Raw genomic sequence first — 23,276 nt, 5'->3', positions numbered from 1 at the left:
ACAAGCGATCCGCGAACAGAGGCCCATTTACACATGAATCTATTTTCATAAAATGTAATATTTGATGGAATAACGATGAAAATGAGAATTGGTGTGGAAAAAGAAAATATGGGGAACATTTTTCTGGAGAACAATAATACATATTGAGTATGTCACTGGAAGAATATCGGTTCATGATGGAAAATGGAACGTACTCTATGTTTCCGGAATTAGAATAGAACATAACAGACAAGCAGCCTTAAAAAAATAAAAATATAGGAGACTGATTTCTTTGTAATCTTTGGAATTCATAAGATGTACTGAATATGAATTGATTATCAACGTCCACCCATGATTAAGTAGTGTTATCAAGTTTGAAAAAATTGTGTTGTTGAAAATGAATTTTCTATTGACTTCACACCTATTTGCAATTTTCAATTACGATGGTTTACCGATGATTCCGACCAGTGGCATATGATGCATTTTATTGCTCCCCTTATTGCACGATGATCCCTTTTTACTCCATTTAATCCCACTGAAAAATTACCATATAAATCCACTCCAACTATGATTAAAGCTTGCTGACACGTAAACCGCTTTTCCAATTTATCTGATCGTCCTGTTTATAAAGTACTCGTTATCGTATCAATCAATCTGACGCGATCGATATCGCATTAATGCGAATATTTCTCTGTGTTTATCCATGCAATTTTCACTAATGGGAAACAAACGACACCATTTTTTAAATAATCTCTCAGAAGTTTACCTATGACCGTTTGCGTCTGTTCTGGTGATGGTGTGGAGGACAGACGACGAACTGCTTCTCTCCGGAGAAATTCAACTTTAGCCATTTCAGTTGCCACCCACGTAGGAATGTCAGGGATAATGATGGTAATTATGAAACGTATGGCCATCATTATGTGCTCCAGAGCGACGATTAAGAGAATAGTCTGAGGCACTGACATTTCTGGAAACATTCGCTGTACTTGACCACTGAGACCTATCAGAGCGCAGTTGACGAGGATTGCTACGAGTCCCATTGCTTCCATTGCATTCTGGAAATAAAAATCGAAATATTTGGAGAAAATCCAGAGTAGGCAGGTAGATGAGGTACACGGAGAGATAGTATATTTCCGGCCTGTCGTTATTGGGTTTTTTACTCGTGGGGAATTGGTGCGCCGAGACGTAGGTGAGGCCTGCCAACCCCAAAACTATAAAAACGCCATAACGACAACCCGGACGATATTTTTCCGCAGCGATTTTCACTTTTACGAGTTTTCAGAAGGGCTAATACCAATCGCCGGACGAGAAAAAATGAAGAGCAGTACGGGAAAATGCTTTTCCGTCACGGCGCGCGCAAAGTACACATTTCCCTTTCGCTCCGCGGGAGGGAAATCTGACTTTGCGCCTACGAGTAACGGAAAATAACTTCCTGACCACGGGAACTAAAATAAAGGACCCTTCCCAGGTAGGAAATGCCAGTGTTGGAACAACGGGCCAAGTCTGGCACAATTCTGAGGTTGCCAGGTCTGGGTGGCCAAGCTTGGACCGAGATTCGGCCATGTCTGGGGACCAGGGCTTGACCCTCGGAGGAAGGGCGGGTAACCAAGCCTTGGTTGACAGATCTGGCCCAGCCTTGGTCCAACATTGGCATGTCGGAGCTCGATAACCAAGCCCCAGCCAGCGGTGGCCCGGAGCTTGGTCATTGGGCTCCAGCCGTTGCTGTAATTGTAAGGGTTAAGTCGGAAGGGTAAGATGATGAGAATGGAATCATAGGGGTGGAATCGGAAGGGTAATATCTGAAGAGTAAAATTGTAAGGGTTAAATCGCAATAATGAAAAGGGGGGAAAAAATTATAAGGCTGACATTGTGAGGGTTGAACGGTAAGGGTGGAGTCTTGAGGGTAAAATTTTAAGGGTGTAATCGTAAAAAAATGCTGACATTATAAGTATTGAAGTCACATTTTATTCGCTGATTATTACGAAAAGAAGAAGAATCGTAAAAAAAAACAAAAAAAAAGGGAGGTCGTGGGTTCGAGTCCGCGTTTGGGCAATATTTTAAGTTAACAAAATAGGTTTTTCAGTGATGATTGCGTTAGGGTTTGGTTGGTAGGACGCAGCTAAAACGAAAAATCTTCCTAAAAAAAGTTAATCATCTTTTTTTTGTTATTATTGATAATTGTCATGGACAGTGTGGTAGGCAGCCCGGCGCCAATCGCATGCCGGTATTGATTTTTTTTTCTTCCATGAACCTGTTACGAATGCTCAGGAGTAAGATTGAATTACTTGTGCTTCAATCACTGATATCATATTCATGTAATTAAGTAATATTTAATTGAGCCTGGCCAACGACTGGCCTTGCCCCATGTTATCATTCCAGGTCTCAACCAAGTCCAGCGCGGTCCCGGCGGAGGAACGGGCTCCGAAGTTCGGCAGCCCGGTCGCCGGGCTTCGACCGAGCTCGGCCCGTTCGGTTTTTCCTACCTGGGTTACCCACGTGTTTACCACGTTCTGCACGTGAGCAGGACTCCTTTATTTTCCCTCCCTAGGTTGGGAATATACTATAGAATAGTATATTTTCCACCAAGGAAGTGGCACAGTTTTCTTTCCTATGTATACGTCAGTATATTTCTAACCTAGGGAGGTAAAATAAAGGAGTTGTGTCGAAGTGCGGAATTACCAGGCGCTAAGCACGTGGATGAGGCTCCTTCGTTGCGCTTCACGGGAGGTAAATATGACTGTGTAGTAAACCGGAAATTCATACACATAGCGATTTACAGACGTTGTGCGACAAAATTTTCACATAACTCATGGTAAATGACGTTTTTGACAAGTGGGCTAACAATCTTCTCCTTTGGCTCGGGCTGTAAACTTCATACTCGCCAAAAACGTTATTTACCAATTCGTTCGATGAAATACTATTGCATCTACACCAGGGCGAAAAAAATTTAGTGCTGGAACTGGAAAAATCATAATTTATTGTCGGTATATTTTTATAAGATAAAACAGCTGGATAATTCTAAACACTTTAATCGAAACAGTTTATTTACAATTGTTATTTTGAAAAACAGTTTAAGAAAAATGGCTAAATCGTCTAATGCCTCTGACGAGGACTTCCTCTACTTCTACGTCTTCGACTTCAATGTTCGTCTAATCGTTCCCGACAATGAACTGCACTCCCCGTTGTACCCTCATCCCTTAAATATGCACCTTCGTCCCTCCTAGCATCCTTCCCCCACACTACCACGCACTTTCTGGGCCTTACTTGCCATTTCCATATTTGGAAGTTTTCCCGAAACGTGGCAGCGTGGGTCAGCTAGGGGGTCGTGCGTCATCGATAAGGGTGCCACGGCGTTATGGTAATAAAACAATAAAACTATACGTCGAGACTTAATCCCGCGTCTCGTCTTAATCCTACCTTAATAAAATACCTTAATAAAATATTTTCCTTAACGTCTGAAATACTTTACAATGTAACTACCCTCGCGTAGTTCCCCAACATCTAGACTATCCATAACTAAACTGTACACGTAATTCCCGATGGTCGAGACATTCTTAAATTTAGGAGTTTTCCGTTACTACACTATTGACTACGAAAAATTCAGGTGCTCTTAGCCCTTAAGTGGTCGCATCTAGGGATGTGAAATGACCATCATTTTTCAATTCGGTCAGGTCAGGCAAAATTGACCGTTTTCTGACCATTTTCTGACACCGAGATAATTCCCCATGCAAAATGACCGTCATGAACAACCAGCGGCAAAAATTTGAGAAAATGATCAAAATTCCTCTATATAGATGCAAATTGACTGTCATTTTCTTTTTGGTAATTTTTTCGGTCAGATTTTTGGTTATTTTATTTCATTAGTTAGGGATTGAATCGCATTTCATAATTTAAAGTTAATGTTTATTGGAACGAATTACAAAACAATCATAAATTCGATACTCGAGATCACTCATGATAAACTCATGAACTTAATAAACTTCAACAAAATTAATTAAATATATATCTCTGTATATATTATGTTTTTGGTCAAAAACTTCATATTAAATTAGGAGAATGCTGGATGAGGCTCGTCTTCAGTCCTTCTCTCCTTAATTCTCATAATTGCCACCGGCTCCCTCATCTAGCTCGCTCAGATCTTCACCTGAATTGCTTGCTGAACGAATTTAGTTATCTAGTGTCGCATAGACCCTAGCGACGTAGGGTCCCTATGACCGCCAGCAACCTTGCCGACACCGAGTAACTGAATAAAAATTTCTGTGCGATCTATATAGATGAGAATTGACCGTCAGAATTGAATTGGTCATTTTTCGAATTCCTGACCGAATCGTCAGATTTATGGACGTGGTAATTACCCGTCATGAGCGCGGTAATTGACCGTCATTTGACCGGTCATTTTTGTCACTCACATCCCTAGTCGCATCGCGAGGGGATCCTCCCCTAGATTTCTGGTAAAATTTATAACGATTTCTGGGAAAATTTCATAACGGTATGAGAAAAATTCACGTGCTACTCAATAACATTTCCAGTGCCAGCTGGAATTTTCCTCGGCTGTCAGTTTGTGTCTCTCTCCTTCTGCTAGTACTAGAATTTTTCTGAAGAATTTCTTTCCGTGCCCATATCAAACTGCCAGAGTTCTTTTATCAGTGGACGAAAGAATTTTTTAAAATTTTTGTCAAGTCATAAGAGGCATCGATGTATGCGTAACGTATCTTCTGTTGGAATTCTGCGGCATTTCAACATACCATAGAAAAAATGTTCGTTTCTGAGTATACTTCATATGCAGTTAATGCCATTCTTTATTATGGAGAGCATAAGTAACCATAAAGTGGAATATTCCATTATTGAACTCAGCATATATCTCTACATGTATTCATTTTCTGTACAATTTCGTATGATTTGAAATTTTGATAACATTCTTTTAGAATGTCCATAGTCAATTGGAAAACAAATTCTTAGATATTGTTAAAAATTAGACATTGCTTTGGGGATACAACGATAAAGTTATAGTGAAACTATACGATATGTAATTCAATCAATCGATGGGAAGAAATAGTACAAATCATTTTCCTTTGCAAGGCAAAGGAACAAGTTCAAACTCAATTTTTTGAATGGTCCATTAATCTCCAAATACCTGTAAAATTATTATAAATATTGAGGGAAATAGGTTAAGATCTGTATCCTTAAAATTATTTACATAATCTGTATTTCCATTTTTAGTCTCGGCATCAATCGTGACCGAGAGAATCCGGTCGCGAAGTTTGTAAAGGTTCATGAAATGTTCAGGTACGAATAAAAATTATACTCTTCGTTTTCAGGCTCTCGAACAGGAGAGTTCTGAGAAATATATATATATAGGCAAACCTTTTTACAGTTTATACCATTCTCTACAGAAAAGGTTACTCAATAAACTTTTCCATCCCTACTATTTTCCGAATACTTTCATGAAATAATTTGCTAATCTGTTTTGAATTGACTTCCCTCTACTTCATTAATGGGTTATTTGAACTGGTTCATGTTGTGTGCTGTAGGGTTTGTAGGACAACCCCAGCCATTCCTTAATTCATTCATTCATCAACTTCGTAATTTATTAATGAGTTGACATGGAAGCCCTGAGTATGCAATCGTTCACTCATGGCACATCCTCCGACACCATGGAGACTGGTTACAAGGAATAGAATCATTCACGCAATCCTCCCTATTACAATTCAAATGTAACATTCATAAATTTCAAAATAAAATCAAATTAAACCATTTTCAATTCGATGTATTTTTTTCATTTCAATGTGAATTTTTTATTCACCTTTTTTTTAAATTCGGAGGCGGGGGTGAAAGGATTCCACACATGGGGCGTTCCATACTATTTTAATCGGCTTTTTTTTATTTCGATGAAAATGGAATATGATGTTGAAGTATCGTAAGCATGCCTTGAAATGTTATTAAAAAAAAATTTGAGATTGTTACAGCATGGTTCCACTTCGCAGAAAACGCAGATAAATATCCCATTAGTTATAATGAACTGGTAATGCTCCTAGTTGATGCTCATGATAAGGGTCTCACCAAGCAACTCAATCTTCCTCTCTCAGAGTGGGAGAAGATAATATCTCTCGACGTAACTCAGACTATCCGATATTAATTGGCAATTTCAATGCCCATAATATGGCCTGAAACTACCCCAAAGATGATACGAATGGTGAACGAGTATGCGAATGTGTTTTAGCTCATAATGTATATCTCCATAATAGTAATACCATTACTCGCTCAGATCAATACAGTCAATCCAACTTAAATTTCATTTTATCGAGTACATTATTTGTGGATAAAATTAAATACTACATAAACGACGAGAGCTGGGGTTCTGGCATTTTCCAATATTCCTTCACTTGTTCCTAGGAAAGTAGATATATAGAAAGCAATCCTTTAAACTCATCTTAAGAACTGACGGGGTAGAACTTGAAAAATCATTAAAAGAATCATATTCTCGTTCTGTCGATGTGGAATATGATAACCTCGCAGCTACCCAGAAATATGAGTCTTTTACAAATCTAGTGAAATAAAAAATTCAGGACCATACTTCCCGTAGGGAAAATGTTGCCTCACACATACACAGAAACCCAATATTCCGGTGGGATGAAGAGTGTAACAGAATCAAGAGATTACGCAGAGCAGCTCATAAAAAGTGGGCCTCTATAAAAAGTGAACACGATTTTTTTTTCACAAGAAAACTTGGGCTCCTGCAAGTAGAACCTTCAAGGGAAAAAATCAAATTTCAGAGAATTCGCGTGCGGGGTGGACATGAGAATTAATCAAACTTAGCACGGAGCACGGGAAAAATATTGAAGAATGCCTGGGTGAATAATCAACCGATAAATAAAAAAGAACACCTACAAATGGAAAAAAATGTTAGGATTTGATTTGATACTCTTAGTCCACCTTGGTGTCCGACAGACCCAGCCTACAACCCATCAGGTTTTGACAACGACTTAATGAGTTCACTGTTCACCTACGCAGAATTCAACTTTGCTCAAACTCACAGAATTCCAAGTCATCTCCGGACATAGATGAATTTGACTATGGCCTCCTGAAAACGCTTTGCCCTCAATATTTACTGTTATCCTCGATATATTTAATGACATCTATGCAAAATCAGAATATCTAGCCCAGTGGTCTTCCTAATTCGTTTCATTCATTCTTAAACCGAAAGGCAACGGTGTTAAACCGATCACCCTATTGTCGTCCCTCTGCAAGTTATGCGAAAAAATGGTTAAAGTACATCTCCAATGATGGATTGTGAACCGAGGAATTATTCCTGAGCCGGATTCCGTAAGAGCAGGCCATGTTATGACAACACGGTACTACAGAATTTGGGTCAGCTTGACCATAATTATGAAACCTACATGGTTTTGAAGATTTTTTCACGGTGATTACGAATCTGCTTGAAAAAATCCTCTAGGAGGTCTAGTTATAGAGTAATAAAATATTGAAAACCGGAAAACTAGCTAAAATGCTCAGTTTGAATAATTAATTAAAAAATTAATTTGGTCGTTCTGAGTTCGGTTAAAGAAACGCTAGATTGGTGGAATTCTCATCTTTCTAGTGATTGCTCCCTCCCTTCGATTCGTTGCGCGGAATATTCTAAAAAAATTCATGAAAAATTAGCATTTTTTGAGAGAAAGAATGGTTATGGTTGGGCGGAATGGCCGGAAGTTAGTTATGAATTTTTGGAGAAGCGCCAAGTACAAACCGACAAGTACAGAAGCGCTAAGTACAAACCGAAGCTTGGAAATTGGTGGACAATCAAAAATCTGTGGATGTCTTCTCGAGAAGTGAGCGAGAGCAGCAGGAATCCTGAGTATGAAGAGTCGTCAGCCCAACTCGAGAATCAGCCTCAACTCTTCACTCAGGAAGCTCTGAATGATTTGGTGAGGGATTTCTCAGGCTTATCTAAATACCACGCAGAGTTGTTAGCATCAAGATTGAAGGAGCGTAATCTTTTACTTCCGGGAGTACATATCTCGTACTTCCGTGCTAGAGATCGCCGTTTCCAACAGCTTTTCACGGAAGAAGAAAAGCTCACGTATGCTTCTGTTATTGATGGATTGATAAAGAGTGTGGGGATTGAACATAGGCCAGATGAATGGCGATTGTTCATAGATTTCTCATGCACTAGTTTGAAAACAGTTGTGCTACACATTGGGAATTAGTATCCATCTGTCCCAATCGCCTATTCCACCACACTCAAGGAGAAGCACGACATAATCAAGTACCTTTTCGAGAAAATTGGATATGAGCGCTACCAGTAGCGAATTTGCGGGGATTTAAAGATGGTTGCCCTCGTCTTTGACCTACAATTAGGAAACACCAAGTTTCCCTGCTTCCTTTGCGAATGGGATAGTTGAGCATGCTCAGAGCATTACATTCGCAAGGATAGCCTTCGAGATACTCTCCAGTCTGGAAAGAAAAATGTTATAAGGAAACCGCTTGCCGATCCTGATCTGATTTGTCTCCCAGTTTTGCATATAAAACTGGGATTAGTCCAGAATTTCGTGAAGAAACTGTCGACAGATGGAGAAGCCTTCAGTTATTTGCAAAAATTATTTCCAGGACTGAGTGCTGCGAAAATTAAGGAGGGAGTGTTCGTTGGTCCTGTTAGGACATGTTTAATTGTCACATTAAAATCAAAGCTCAAATCATTAGATTTTATAATTATTGGACGACGCAAAGTTTTATACTCTTACCTTTTTCTAAAATATAAAGGAAAAGGGTTTGATTTAGGGATAGGGTTTGAGTTGAGACTAATTATTAATCAAGAAATTTGGAGTTGTAATGGGAATCAAATTTGAATTTAAATATATTTTGAATAACTATTCGGTTTAAAAAAACAAGCGTGATTTTACAGAAATCTATATAGTTAAAATTCCTACCCCTGGAATGATCTGAAGGATTCAAATTTGGGTTTACAAATTTTGTTACTCACAATTCGGTCTGTTATTTATAAATTAATCAATGTTTGTAGATCCCTGGGTAAATCCGTAATTTCCTCACCAGCAATTAGTCGTGCTAAAGGCTATTATGGATACTTTCACGGAAACACTTTCTTCTACTCGTTGATATTTTAATGAATTTTGATTTTGACTTTTCGAGCAGACTTGCTGGCCTGATTGTAGCAAAAATTAGTTGCGAATATCAAAATTGAATATTTCCTTTCCATTCAAAAGTAAATACCTGAAATGGGAGGATTAAAATAATTTCTAATTTCCTCCCAGACGGCTGAGTTCTCTGCATCAAAATCAGGTGCGACATCCTTCCACAATTCACGATGATTTTTCACTAGGTTGATCAGGAGTTTTCCTTGAAGGAAGGGCATCTTTTAGTCCTGATTACAATCCACTGGAGGTTACAACACGTGTTGGTATCGGTTTGAACTTGGCGCTTCTCCAAAAATTCATAACTAACTTCGGGCCATTCCACCCAACCATAAACATTCTTTCTCTCAAAAAATGCTAATTTTTCATGAATTTTTTTAGAATTTTCTGCGCAACGAATCGAAGGGAGGGAGCAATCACTAGAAAGATGAGAATTCCACCAATCTAGCGTTTTTTTAATCGAACTCAGAACGACCAAAGTCATTTTTTAATTAATTATTCGAACTGAGCATTTTAGCTAGTTTTCCGGTTTTCAATATTATTACTCTATAACTAGACCTCCTAGAGGATTTTTTCAGATTCGTAATCAGCGTGAAAAAATCTTCAAAACCATGTAGGTTTCATAATTGTGGTCAAACTGACCCAAATTCTGTAGTACCGTGCAATCTAAGCAACTTTATTCTTTACACCGATTATAATCTCTATAAAAACCGCGAAACTCTTGGAGTTTTTCTGGATGTTAAATCTGCATTTGATAATGTCGAGTGTCTCTTCTTATAGATAAAATTTCCGACATTGGATGTCCTAGCAAAATTATTAATTTTTTTTTCTGTAAAAACTATTGCATTCGTCAAGTTTCTCATATATAAAAGATCAATCCACGCATCCTTCAATTCCCTTCTCGGATTTGTCTATAAAGGTGTTCCTCAAGAGGGGGTCTTCTCACCCCTACTACACAATATATGTATCTGAAATCACTAAGAATATACCGAAAGATGTCATTGCCCAATTTGCCGACGATATCGTACCCTCACAGTTTCGCATCTGTGAGGAAAATAGTTGCAAATATTGAAAAAGTTGTGAACATTATGAGTGAAACTTACGTGAGATTGGTTTAATACTCTCTCCTTCAAAAACAGGGTTTATACATTTCAATAAACAGCAGGATCCACCAAGAAATACTTTGATAAACGTACAAGGTTAGCAAATCACGTACTGTCTGCCAGGTTTCTTAGTATAATTCTGGATCACAAACTTAACTTGAAAGAGCATTTGAATAAACCTAGGGTTTGCATTGAGATCTCTTAACATGATCAAATTTTTGAGGAGAGTATGGTGGGGTTTTGATCTTGAAACAATAATAATTCTATCTAAATCATTTGTACAGCCAATAATAGAGTATGGACTATTCCTCTATTTTCCGTCAAGGAAGACTCATGTTTCTAGACTGGAGAGAATGGAGAACGCTGCAATTAGCATATGTATGGGTTACAGAAATTCAACTCCAGTCAAAATTTTGCCGGCAGAGAGTAAACAACCCACTATTGAATCCCGAGCCACCTTCCTATGTAAGACCTACTTATCTGAAATCCTATCAAACCGACAACTACAGATCTCATCCCCCATCATCTCATTTTATTTGGATAATAAAAGAACGACGAAACCCCGCCTACTTAAGGAATGTATAATAGATATCGAACCCATCCTTCCTCATTTGTATTGTGATGATCAATTTAATTTGTACTCTCATAACTATGATACCGTTATATCTTCCTTACTTATTGATCATTAAAATCTGGGATCTGGGAAAGAGATTTATCATCGATAGAAATCAATAGGCCAAGACAAACAGTCAAGAGGAAAACATTACCCGTAAATATCGAAATTTTCACAGATGGGAGTAAAATAGCGAATTATATGTCAGTCGGATTCTCCTGTTACTCCCCACAGTTGAATATCAATAGGTCTTGAAGTATCAATCATATTTGCTCCGTATGTATAGCTGAATGTCTAGCATTAAACTTAGTCCTAAAAATAGCATTATCACACCTGAATAACAACTTTTTGATTGTGAGCGTTTCTCTTAGCGCTGTGATATCTCTTTGGCCCAATCTCGTCGATAAAAGTAAATCCTTATATTCTTGAGATGAAACAAGAGTACAGGCAATTCATATGTGTGTGGGAAGGTATGGGTACCTTCCCACAAAAGGTATAGAACGACAGAGCTGACGAGCTTGCTAGAGAGCCTACCGAGTATTCCTATGACGAACATATCAAGGTACCTCCGACGTTCGGAACGTTTTTAAAAAAGAATCGTATGGAATAACTCACTAGATGATAGAAGAATTGGCCAAAGATAAAGGCAAACAGTATTTCGAGAAATTTTATCAATTAAATAGAAAACCGTAGTTCAGTAAAGAGAAAAAACTTTTGCGAGAAATAATATTATGGATAAATAGAGCCAGGACTAACCACTATTATATGACCGGTTCATTGGCGAGCGTTGGGATCACGGATAGTCTGGCGTCCGAATGTTATTTTTCTGTTGAGGATTTAAAGTTAAAATTTTAAACCATGTACTTTGGCAATGCCCATTCTACGACCTCGACAGACCGTTCATGTTCGGGCATCTGATGTCCAAGGGCTGTACTTCCCTCCGTACTATGATAGTTACTTTCTCAGTGTACTTCAAAAAAGTGCTCTCAAGATTATAAATAAATTCCTGGTAAGCTCTAATATCAAAGTATAAATTACATGAATATAAGCAGTGTTAAATATGTAAAAATCTTGTACTCATATATTATATTGTATCTTTGAAACTTAGCAGCGTAAGCCGTAATCATTTGAATGCTTTAAATAGAAAAAATCTTGGATATCTACTTTATAATATATATTTTTTTCGAATTTTTCACACCATGCACGCATGATTTGTTAACTTTTTAATTTGTCCATTGATTAATTTATTGTAAATTCAATTTCTTCGAGACTGGATTTTTTTTCCCGAAACTTACACCTGTTTTGAATAAAAAAGTTGTTTTGCACGTCTCTGATAAAATTCATGTTTGTCGAGTTATATCTTTAAAAAAATAACTCACTTGGCCCCACCTAAAATTTTGATTCCGCATAACTTCGAAAAAATTTTCTTTTAATCACCATCCAAGACATGCATGGAATAAATCGACAACATATTTAATTTTTCTTGAAGTTTGGAAAAAACGTCTTTCAATTTGATCGAAGTAGCATGAAACGCCCCACACATGACTCAGTTGCCGAATTGTCGATAAATATACTGCATGAAATGTTTGCTTTTTCACCATAGAAAGTGAGTAAATACGCAGAAAATATCATGAATAAAAAACTTAATTTTACCTGCCAAGTTCCAATGCTAGAAACTCGTCTCCCAAAAGGTCGTTGGAGAACAAAACACAACTTGAAAGCATCCCCCCTAAGTTCCAGAAGATTTCCCAAAAGAGCAGCCATCGCAGCGAGTGGAAATGCAGATGAAAACAAACAAACATATCCCAGCTGTGACAGCATCTCCAAATGCTCTGAGAACGCTCCATCATACTGCAAAAGCCCACTATATTATTCTCCATAAAATAATGATGAATAATATAATAAATCATTAATCTCTAGATTACTATAGCACTAGTTGATTGAATGTAAGCAAAGTAATCGCTGTGCACTGATAATACTTATTTAATAAATGAGTAGAGCTTGAGATGCTGGAGAGTAAATAATAACAATCGAATGGGACACAATTTACCTTTTTGCTAAAGTGTATCTGGAGCGTCGATGACCGGGGTATGACCGATGAAGAAACCAAAATTAAATTATTCAAAAATTTTGCTCAACTAAACGAACTAATCGAACCACAAACAGAAATTCTGTGAAGAAGTGGTAAAAACATTTGAGTCTATATAACTCATATTCTTGATTGTTGAATCATATCGGTAGCAAATCGAGTTAGGAGAACGTATCAAAAGACGCTTCATCACGTTTTGATATTTTGTCTCCCGACATTTTCTTTCATCATGTTGTGTGTGAAATTATATTTTACTCGCACTACGAACGCAAAACTCCATTTCACATGCATTATGATGAAAAAAAGGATTCGATATACTATTGTGGAATCGCTCGTTTCTGAGATCAACAATCAATACATATTCATGTAGAGAATTCGCAACAGCATTTTCTAGATATTTTCCAAGTATTTTCGTGACTAGTAGGTTCAGGGAAAACTTCGGAGAAATATTTTGATAGTTATTGAAATTTCCCCGCCGAAGTGCCTCTTTATCAATGCTTCTATACCATAGAGTAGTTTAAGAATTTATTTTGAATTTTTTTATGTCGGTACACGGAGAAAAAAGTTTCGGAAAATTACGTGACAAAAGCCACGTAAAAAGTGGGCGGAAAACTATTTCGGGAATTTTTATGTAAAAACTATGTGAAGCGAATATAATGGAAACGTACTTTTTGTCATTCCGGCCGTGAGGCAGCGCTTCAATCTCTGCCTACGGCCGTCATAACAATAGTATATTTCGTCACTAGGCCGAAAGAAACTTTTCTGGCGAATATGAGTTTGCAGCCCGAGCCGAAGGCGAGGGCTGCAATCATATGAGCTAGAAAAGTTTTTTTTGGCCGTATGACGAACAGTATTTTTTGTTATGACGGCCGTAGGCAGAGATTCACGGACGCGGAGCGGAGCGCAGCGTCCGTGAAGCGCTGCCTCACGGCCGGAAAAGTTTCTTTCGGCCTAGTGACGAAATATACTATTTTACGTGACACTCCATAAAAATTCGCACGGAGAAGAGCGAGTTCTACGAAACATCTGTTATTCATCACAATTGCGTTTCATCACGTAAATGTTACGCGTTTTTCATGGTACCTTTTTCGCAACTTTTTTCTCGGTTAACGAGTAACATCCCGGGTAGAAATTCAACCGGGGATTCAGCCGCAACTCGTTTGAGCGCGAGCTCAGCCTCGGCTTGCCGCTTGACCCGAGTTCACGCCGCGACACGCCGCTCCATACCGGCTCACAGTCAAACGCTCATCAGACGGCATAACCCGGCACTTGAGTTTGAGCTGTGGCTCAACGCTTAGAACTCAGCTCCGATTGAGTCGTGTCATTTCGAGTGGAGGGTGAAATAGAATGATATTATGCATTTTTAGAATATCGATTTAAAACTTGAATACTTTGGAAAATCCTTGTCTTCTTACAATGAAAAAAATGGAATTCCACTGAACTTTCTATAAAATTTGAAATTTACTGATTTTCCCCTCTGTCATCGAATATACTGTGACTCGCTTCAAAATAACAACCCATAAAATTTGGCTTTCTTCCTCACAGTGCGGAGATATATGGAAATGATATAGGGAAATGATATGAGATAGGGAAATAGAGTTGAATTTTTTCGATTTTTTTTTTATTGTTCCAATTAATAAAGAATAATTCTCAATCATTACTACTTTAGATCGTTTATTTTATTTTATTGAATGAAGAACAACGTTAACGTTTTTCAAGTGATTATTTTTCTTGATTTTGTTTGTTGTATTCGCGAGAAAAAAGAAAGTTTTGACTACGTTTCAGTGAATTGTTCTACCTTGTATTTTCAGATTAATCCCATTCGATTAGTTAATATCACGTTATTTCTGATGAGCTTGTGATTGTTCATCTGAAAAAGCATGCCATCTTCACATTTATTCGATTGTTTTTTCGCTCAAATCACGATGCCATCGGACCTGTCAAATCATTATTGAGGTTAAGTATACTGGGATTGAGTAATTGGAGATGAACCCGAGGTTGAGCAGTGGCCATTCAACTAAAGCCCGGCGAAGCGTTTCGCGTAATAGTCTAACGCTGGGCTGTGAGCGCGTGACGCGGCTCAACCTCGGGTACATGTGACGCGCGCGGAGTTTATCCCAAGCTGGGGCGGAGTGGCGTATTTCTAGCTGGGATACGGGTTCCGAGCCGAGCTCGAGCGGCGTGATTTCTACCCGGGATTTTTCGTCGAGACATAGTACATTTATTCGCGATCTCAACGTAGATGTGAGAGCCACCAAGTGAGCTTTAAACTAACCACTCTTGGTGGCCAACCAATGAAATCACTGGGAGTGAACCAATGATAGGCGTCAGTCGACAAGATCACTGGGTTCTCCGTGATCTCATTGGTTGGCTTCCAAGAGTAATCAGTTTGGAGACCACACATCTATGTTGCGATCGCGAATTTGTTGAAAATTTCCGGACAACAATCAAAGTATCTTAAAATTTTTCCCTTAACACAATCATGTTTTATACAAATATCTAATTGATAAAGATGATTGACTTCACTCTTTCCGCCACTTCACAGATGAATTGATTGATTTTTAGGATTTTTTTTATCGTGATTAATTATTGGGCCAGAAAAATATCAATTAACATGCGAGTTTAATCAAACAATTAGAAAGACAGAAAAGAACGACGAAAGAAGCTTTTGGCAAGGTCTAGACCAAACCTTGAAGGTAACGTCACTAAGTAGAGAATTAGTAGGATGTCCTACTCTGTAGAGAGAACTTTCAAGCTCCGCTTGGCTAATTGTCCTCTGCTGTTTTCCCTTCTGTCCCTCTTTGGCATCTTTTTCATCTATTTCCTCGGGCTGCGTTTCTGATGGTTTTTCTTCAGTTGTACCTGGAGGTGCCCGAGCTTCACTTGGGCTTAAAGCACCAAAGAGTTCGAAACTCATGCGAGCAAGACGGAGCTGCTCGATGAGATAGGGAATTGCTGATTCCTTCAAGTTACTTATCACTTGACGAGCTATCAATAACGCTGCTAGTTGCTATTTTTAAGAAATAAGAAAAGCACATGGAATGAGAAAATAATCAGAAATAATTGAGTTTTTTCTTCAACTGTGTGAATTAATTACTCACCTCTTTCAATCTTTCTTGATCTTGAAGATAAAATGCGATGTAAAAGAGTGATAAAAATGAGTTGACGAACTGAAACTGAAATAGACAATTGATTAAATTGAGAGATTAGTGAAGAAATTTAAAAAGTTTACTTATCTAGGAATTCACTCAGAAAGTAAATCGTTGGGATATAATGAAAAGTGGATAATTGACTATAAAAAAGATTCTTGGTATTCTAATCTTTCTATTCTACACCTATACCTAACATATTTTTTTCTCCAACCATTTGTTTCATGCAATCATTCCTTTCTTTCCTACAGTTTTAAAATGGAGTTCGATTATTAATTGACCAGAATAAACTCATCATTACCAGTGCCACTTTGTAGATCAGATGATTCTCGTACTCGGTGTCAAGACGATAGTTTTCTGCGTCCAACAAAAGAAATTATAGATACTATATCTACGATAAACAAGAAAAAGAGAGACTAATTCAATAGTGAAGTGGTATTACGAAATAAGTCTTCTTGAAGGATATCTTCGAATCAAGAAATGTTCACCAGAAACATTTATTGGATTCCTTGAGACAAGGTAAATATTCATCTCAAGCACATTTAGAGATGTTCATCAACTGGACTTATCTCGCTTCTCTTCCACTATTAAATTAATTTTGAGAAATTTTCATTCTACATTTTTTGTAAACTACCACCAAGTTTCTGCAATGAATTGCTAATAATAAAAGTTTCTAAACAAACGTGCAGATAAGTAATAAATCTCTATAATGTGTTTGAGAAGAGTGAATTCAATAGTGAAGTGGTAGACAAGGCAAAAAAATCATTTTTAGTTCACTCACGAAATATCTTCTAATAAAGAGTTTCAGATTTCCTCTCTTAAAGATCTTTTTCCCGACAAAAGAAATTCAGTTGGGACAATGCGGAATTTTTTCCCTCTACATTCCAATTTTCGTTGAATTCTTTTTTTTTTTTACTAAAGACGGGAGTTTACATAGCATTCCACATATTGGAACGTTACAAGATATTGTTGGATAGGATTTTGGAGTAGGTAGGAGGAACCAAGATGATTCTTGATATTAGTTTACAAAAAAAATTTACTCAAAAAATTGTTTGGAAGAAATCTCAATAATTTTTTTGTGGAAAATTTATAAATGTGCAAAAGTTTTGCACATTTAAAAATTATTATAAGCACAACCGATCTGCTTGGAACGCAGTTATATATCGATCAGGCAAACGGTCGGTCCTATCGACAATCTTCGAGAACCTTCGGTTGAACGGTCAGGGGATCGCGAAACCTCCGAAAAGTGGGTTGAAATTTAGCAATTGCGAAGGCCGCACGTGTATTAAATTGTAGCATCACGTGAAAGTATATCAACTACTCAAATTTAAAGATGATTATCAGAGACAATTATCAAAGACATTCAACAGTGATTTAATAATTCAGTAAATTAATTTCCTTTAATTTTGAGACACTCAATAATCTAGTTCAAACCAAAGTGTATATATTACGTTAACGAAGTGGCTCGAGTCCACTAAAAAATAGTGATGTTTTATAAATCAGTGTTCTAATTCTGTCCCGGCTTATCCTGTGACAACACCTCTCACATCTACCCAAAATTTAGATCCTCACCAAACTCCATCTTTCCACATTTTTCATCTAAATCTTCTAGTTCCAGAGTTGTTTCAACCATTATACAGGAAACACCGAGCGTTCGGTATTCACAAACTTGTATAGTATGGCATTTATCAATGTATTTTGAAAGAAAAAAAAGATGTTTTCAAACAACGCTTTTTGCTCCCGAAAAATGTTCGTTTCATGTGAAAAGGGAACAAAGTAGTCTTTTGTTTCGACTATCCAATCCTCAAAAATAAGAAATTGATTCTTAAGTAGAATAATAATAATGATATGGTAGCAATCCTGTAACTTAGGAATTACGTATTCCTTGATCAACCCCACTTTCTGTGAAATATTTTTGCCCTCAGAAGATATCATTTCATTTCTTGAATCAAATGCCGGGATGAAAAAATGAGTCTTTGAGGGTCTGAGAGACTTGCGTCTGCGTCTCTCAAAGAGTATTGCTCAGCGCCAGTATACATACTTTTGAGAGACTCTTCGCAAGAGACTGTGCGATATTATTGTATTGGCCGACCAGAACCAAGAGTCTATGGGCGAGAGACTCTGGGTCTCTCACCGGTTCCAATAATTAATTAATCATTAATAACTCCCCCAATTTTATTGGTGGAGTATAATTAAGTACATCAATGTATGTAATCCGTCAATCTAATCATGGTAGTAAAAAAAAAAAGAATTCGATCTAACGGTCCCCCATGTTATCCAGCGGTCACCCATCCAATTACTATCCCGGCTCGATGCTGCTTAACTTCGATGATCGGTGAATGTCCGGGAGTCCTCTAGTCCGTGCTGTTTCTTCTGACACTGATAATACTTTTTGGGCTTATATAGGTAATTCATGGAACAGGTATGATAGTGCTATGTGTAGTGGGGTAATGTAGCCTAGTGAATGGAAGGGAAAATAAATGAACAATGAGGTTAAATAGGATATCAGGGTAAATTTAACGGTGGGGTCGAATGGGATATCGGATAAGTTAGCAGTGGGGTAAAATGGTATACTGGGAGAAAATGGACAGTGGGGTAGAACGGTATATCGGGGTAAATTGGTCAGTGAGGTAAATTGGGCAGTGGGATAAAATGGTATATATCGGGGTAATTTAAACAGTGACAAAGACCAGGATTTCAGGGTGGTTTAAACAGTGACAAAAAACGGGATTTCGGGGTAAGTTAACAGTGGGGTAAAACAGTATATCAGGGTAAATTGGGCAGTAGGGCAAAGCGGACAGGGTAGTTTGCACAATAGAGCAAAACGGTATACCGGAGTAAATTGGGCAGTGAGGTAATACGGCCAATTACACAATAGACAAACAGACAGCGCAGTAAAATGGGATACCGCTGTAAATTGAACTATCACCCGGGTAGAAATTCAACCGGGGATTCAGCCGCAACTCGGGTGAGCGCGAGCTCAGCCTCGGCTTGCCGCTTGACCCGAGTTCACGCCGCGACACGCCGCTCCATACCGGCTCACAGTCAAACGCTCATCAGACGGCATAACCCGGCACTTGAGTTTGAGCTGTGGCTCAACGCTTAGAACTCAGCTCCGATTGAGTCGTGTCATTTCGAGTGGAGGGTGAAATAGAATGATATTATGCATTTCTAGAATATCGATTTAAAATTTGAATACTTTGGAAAATCCTTGTCTTCTTACTATAAAAAAAATGGAATTCCACNGGGGGGAGGGAAATTAAACATGTAGTGACGCGGAATCGACATGATCCTTGCGACGTTTGACCCTCGTGAGATATGATTCTCTCGACGCCTGACCCTCGAGCGGTATGTGCTAACGACGTTTGACCTTCGGGAGATATGACCCTTGAGACGTTTTATCCTCGCGAGATATAACCCTTGCTTCGCTTGGCCCTTGTGCGGTTAGTGCTTCGGACGTTTGATCCTTGTCGGGTATGATCATTGAGACGTTGTGCGCTCGCGATATGTGACCCTTGTAAGGCATGACGTACGAAGTATGACCCTCATGATATTTGACCCTTGCGAGGTATGATCCTCGAAACATATCACCCCAATATCGAATTTGATTAGTGATCAATAATCCCAATCAATATGGTCTAATTAATGAGAGAATTAGATTTACCACAAAAAATTCTAAGTCCCGATCTCTCGATGAGAGACTCCAGTCTCTGGCGCGGAGGCAAAGACTCATACATACTCGAGTCTCTCACCAAAGACTCTCCGAGATGCGTGACCGATTCCGAGAGACCCAGGCAAACTGATTTTAGTCTCTCATAGTAGCGGGCAGACTCGAGAGACTGAAAATTTTTATCCCGGGATATGTCGTTATCGAAAGCGGACCGACTATTCATGTTTAAAATTTTTCTATGTGTAAATGAAACAATTTCTTTCTCGGCAATTATCTTGGCAGCTTACAACTTTTTCGCTTCAAACAAGATTTTGTTAATCCTCACGGGGACCTTTGGTTTCTAAGCGTGGTGTATGCTCGATACAACTAGAATTCGATGACTTATAATCAATGGAAAATGATGAAACTCATATGTAACTGAAGCTATAGTATTCCTTTCTTTGATATCATTTGTTTGGTTGACTCACTTTTCGAAATAATCAATTTTAATTATTTCTTGAAAAGAGTTATTCATATTTTCATGGGTCGATACCATGTATCGACCTCGTACGGGAGGGGTTATGAACATGTTGGTTTTTTCAGTGCGCAGTAGCCATTTATGTACAAAATGTGCAAAAACTGTGCGCTTGGTACATACGGTGTATGCCCATCGTTTTCTGTGTGATAATTTGTATTAAACTTTCCAACTCATCTCTTGTTCTATACCACTTCACTACAGTGTTAAAGATTTCACAAGGAGATGAGACAAGACAGAGAATAAGGAAAAGTTAGATGCCCTCATTTAATATTACCTACACAGACTCAGGTAATGTTGAAAATTTATCAGATAAACATATTCCAACTTCATCCTTTCAACTCGAATAACATCAAAGATTCAATGAATAAGAAGGCAAGCTGGAGACATACCCAAATCATTCAACCAAACAGCTATTTTGAAGTACGCTTCATCCATCACTGCGATCACCACTGCTAACAGAACTTTTGGCACGTAACTCAACCAAAAACCGTAGCCTGCTGCTTCCAGTCGAGCGTCCCACCAGTCCTAATGGAATGTTCAATGGAAAATGTTCAGAAACAATGCTCTTTTCTTTTGTTGAGCTAACTCAGAGTAAGATAAAAGCGAACACCTGTATTTGAAAACTGAGAATCATAACAATAAAGACGAAGAAGAGAGAGACTGCAATGACAGGTACAGTTATGCAGTAACGGATAGCGTTTCTTTTCCAGTTTGGATAGGTAGGCTCAAGTCTTCCAGTAACTGGCGATACTTGCAGTGTTCCCTGGAAACCAAACAATAACAGTTAGTAAATTTACAAAGATGGAGCATCTGGCCGGGCAGTGGTTTAAATCTAGAAGAGTGCGAACTGATTTTTTTGCGGACTCCGACCGTTACCATTGATAAGTTTGGTGGGCATCGGCGATACATACAATTTCTAGTAAAAATTGCACGTATTTGTGCAACATAGAGCCAAAGTTCCGCTACTTACAATGTTGAATATCGCGTCTCAACACATGCAATTTTTACTAGGAATGCGAAAGGCGTTCGCTTGGGCTTGGGCTGGCGACGACACACTGATAGAAAGGATTAGCTATTATTACCGAATGGATTTGTTTGGAGACGAGGGTCTATTCGGTCTCACCAAATGTTCATTCGTTAATAGTTAACAAATGCACATTTGAGGAGCCTTGTTTGACTCGATTTTCACTTTTGAAGTGAAACATTTGTTAACTATTAACGAATATTCATTTAGTCATATTCAACTGTATCATTCGTTAATAGTTAACGAATCTCGTTTGGAATAAATGAATCAGTCTATCAGTGCAAGTGGAGGAGGTCTGTTTTAAGGGGCACCCTGGACAAATTTTGAGTCTTCGGTTGATGGAAATAACTATCGAGCGACTTTTAATGTGGGGCGTTCCACGCGATTTCAACGGCGAATTTAGTTGAGTAAGGAATCCGCAAACTTTTGAACATTTATATCTCGATAACTACGCATTTTATGTGGAAAACTCAAAAGGGCTTTATTGTTCGGAAAGGATGGTTATGATGATCATGGTGGTCATGATGATATATATAATGGGGTACCTAGTTGCTTAGTTAGTTGAAACTTACGGAGGGGGTTGGACCAGTCTCCCCGGTGCCAGCAAACTTATCCAAGTTACTGCAGCTCCGCTTTAACTGAAGTACACAGCAAAAACGAGTGTCTAAATTTAACACACCTTTTGTAGACATTTTTCAGACACTAAAAATCGTCTGAATAAAATGAAAATTTGTCTGAATCTCGAACATGAATTAAGATGTTTGGGTACTTGTTCGTCTGAAATTCAGACCCATTTTCATTTTGCTTAGACGTTGTTTAGTGTCTGAAAAATATCTGCAAAAGGTGTATGAAATTCAGATATTCATTTTTGCTGTGTACGTTTTTATATTTGAATCCCGGTCTCAGTAGTCAGTCTCAATATGTCTACGACTTCTTTGTTTGCGAGCTGATCCACTGTGGGGACAGGGATGCCCCAGTAGTGTACCCTTAGCACCCACAGTTCTGGGCAATTACACAAAATGTAAAAGCTGTCCTCGTTTGATTCATTGCAGAATCTGCACAGGCATCTAAAAATTATTATTCTGAGTCGTTGAACATCAAAATTTTTCTTATGAAAAGGCGTTTTATATACTATTTTGATATTCAATTACACCGAATAATCATTTTTATACGGTATGAAAAAGTAAAAAAAACGAGTAAACCGAAAAAAATTATTTTTTCTGTGATCTAATTGAGATAAACAAAAAAAACACTAGTTTTATTCTATGGAATCCAATGAATATTTGGAAAAAAGAAAAGATCGGATCAGATGAAAATTGTGGTGTGAGGAGCATTTCAAAACCAAAAACACGAAAAACGAAGTTTTCGCCTGACGTACAGGGTAAAATCGGTTGGTTACGAAATTTTGTCTTAGTGTTTTAGGTAGCCCATCATATATCAGCAGTCGCACGATAGTTATTTTCACCAATCGAAGACTTTCAAATTTCACCAGGGACCCTCTTAATCACCTGTCTCAGCTGGAGCTAAGGGGGGGGGGCGCCACACATAAGGTTCTATCCGTTCGGGAACATAATCGATAAGTCTTACTTTCCCGTTATGGTCATAAAAAAATGAGCATTCGTGACCACTTGATAGGGTGGTGGTTCTGAAAGAAGGGGGGTATGTAGTAATGCAATGGACACGAAAAATATAATTTTTTTTTCTATTTCTCCATGATGTTAATTATTGAATGTGTGTTGAAAAACTAAAACTTAACAACTTGATTCATTGACCTATTGTTGAAAAAAAATCGACTGGAGAACATATTTGTTTTAATTTAAACGTAAGCCTTCTTTCAGTTCAACATATTCATTTCAGGAGTCAGACAACAGTTGACTAGCGAAAGAGGGAAATAGAATAAATCTCCAATCTGATGCAGTTTCGAGACTAACCCTTACAGGATAATAGCTCGAAACTTGAAAGCGGTATCAATGTTTTTCAGAGAAA

General features: G+C 38.1%; 1 protein-coding gene across 6 annotated transcripts in view; it reads right to left on the bottom strand.

Moving 5' to 3' along the window:
* The window catches only part of LOC107042873 (anoctamin-8), a 61,239-nt gene that overhangs the window by 9,505 nt on the left and 28,458 nt on the right, over window positions 1–23,276 (bottom strand). For 5 of the 6 annotated variants that reach the window (XM_015264090.1, XM_015264092.1, XM_015264093.1 and 2 more), the window contains exons 7-13: window positions 20,877–21,029; window positions 20,656–20,791; window positions 16,381–16,436; window positions 16,032–16,106; window positions 15,620–15,940; window positions 12,495–12,692; window positions 746–1,034 (exon numbers count right to left, since the gene is read on the bottom strand). In XM_015264090.1, the coding sequence (XP_015119576.1) occupies window positions 746–1,034; window positions 12,495–12,692; window positions 15,620–15,940; window positions 16,032–16,106; window positions 16,381–16,436; window positions 20,656–20,791; window positions 20,877–21,029 (1,228 nt within the window). The remainder of the gene's footprint in view (window positions 1–745; window positions 1,035–12,494; window positions 12,693–15,619; window positions 15,941–16,031; window positions 16,107–16,380; window positions 16,437–20,655; window positions 20,792–20,876; window positions 21,030–23,276) is intronic. The other variant, XM_015264094.1, reaches the window with a different exon arrangement.

The sequence above is a fragment of the Diachasma alloeum genome, unplaced genomic scaffold (genome assembly GCF_001412515.2).
Source record: "Diachasma alloeum isolate Michigan unplaced genomic scaffold, Dall2.0 Dall_scaffold_00533, whole genome shotgun sequence".
NCBI lineage: Eukaryota > Metazoa > Arthropoda > Insecta > Hymenoptera > Braconidae > Diachasma > Diachasma alloeum.
This window is presented reverse-complemented; position numbering and strand designations above follow the sequence as displayed.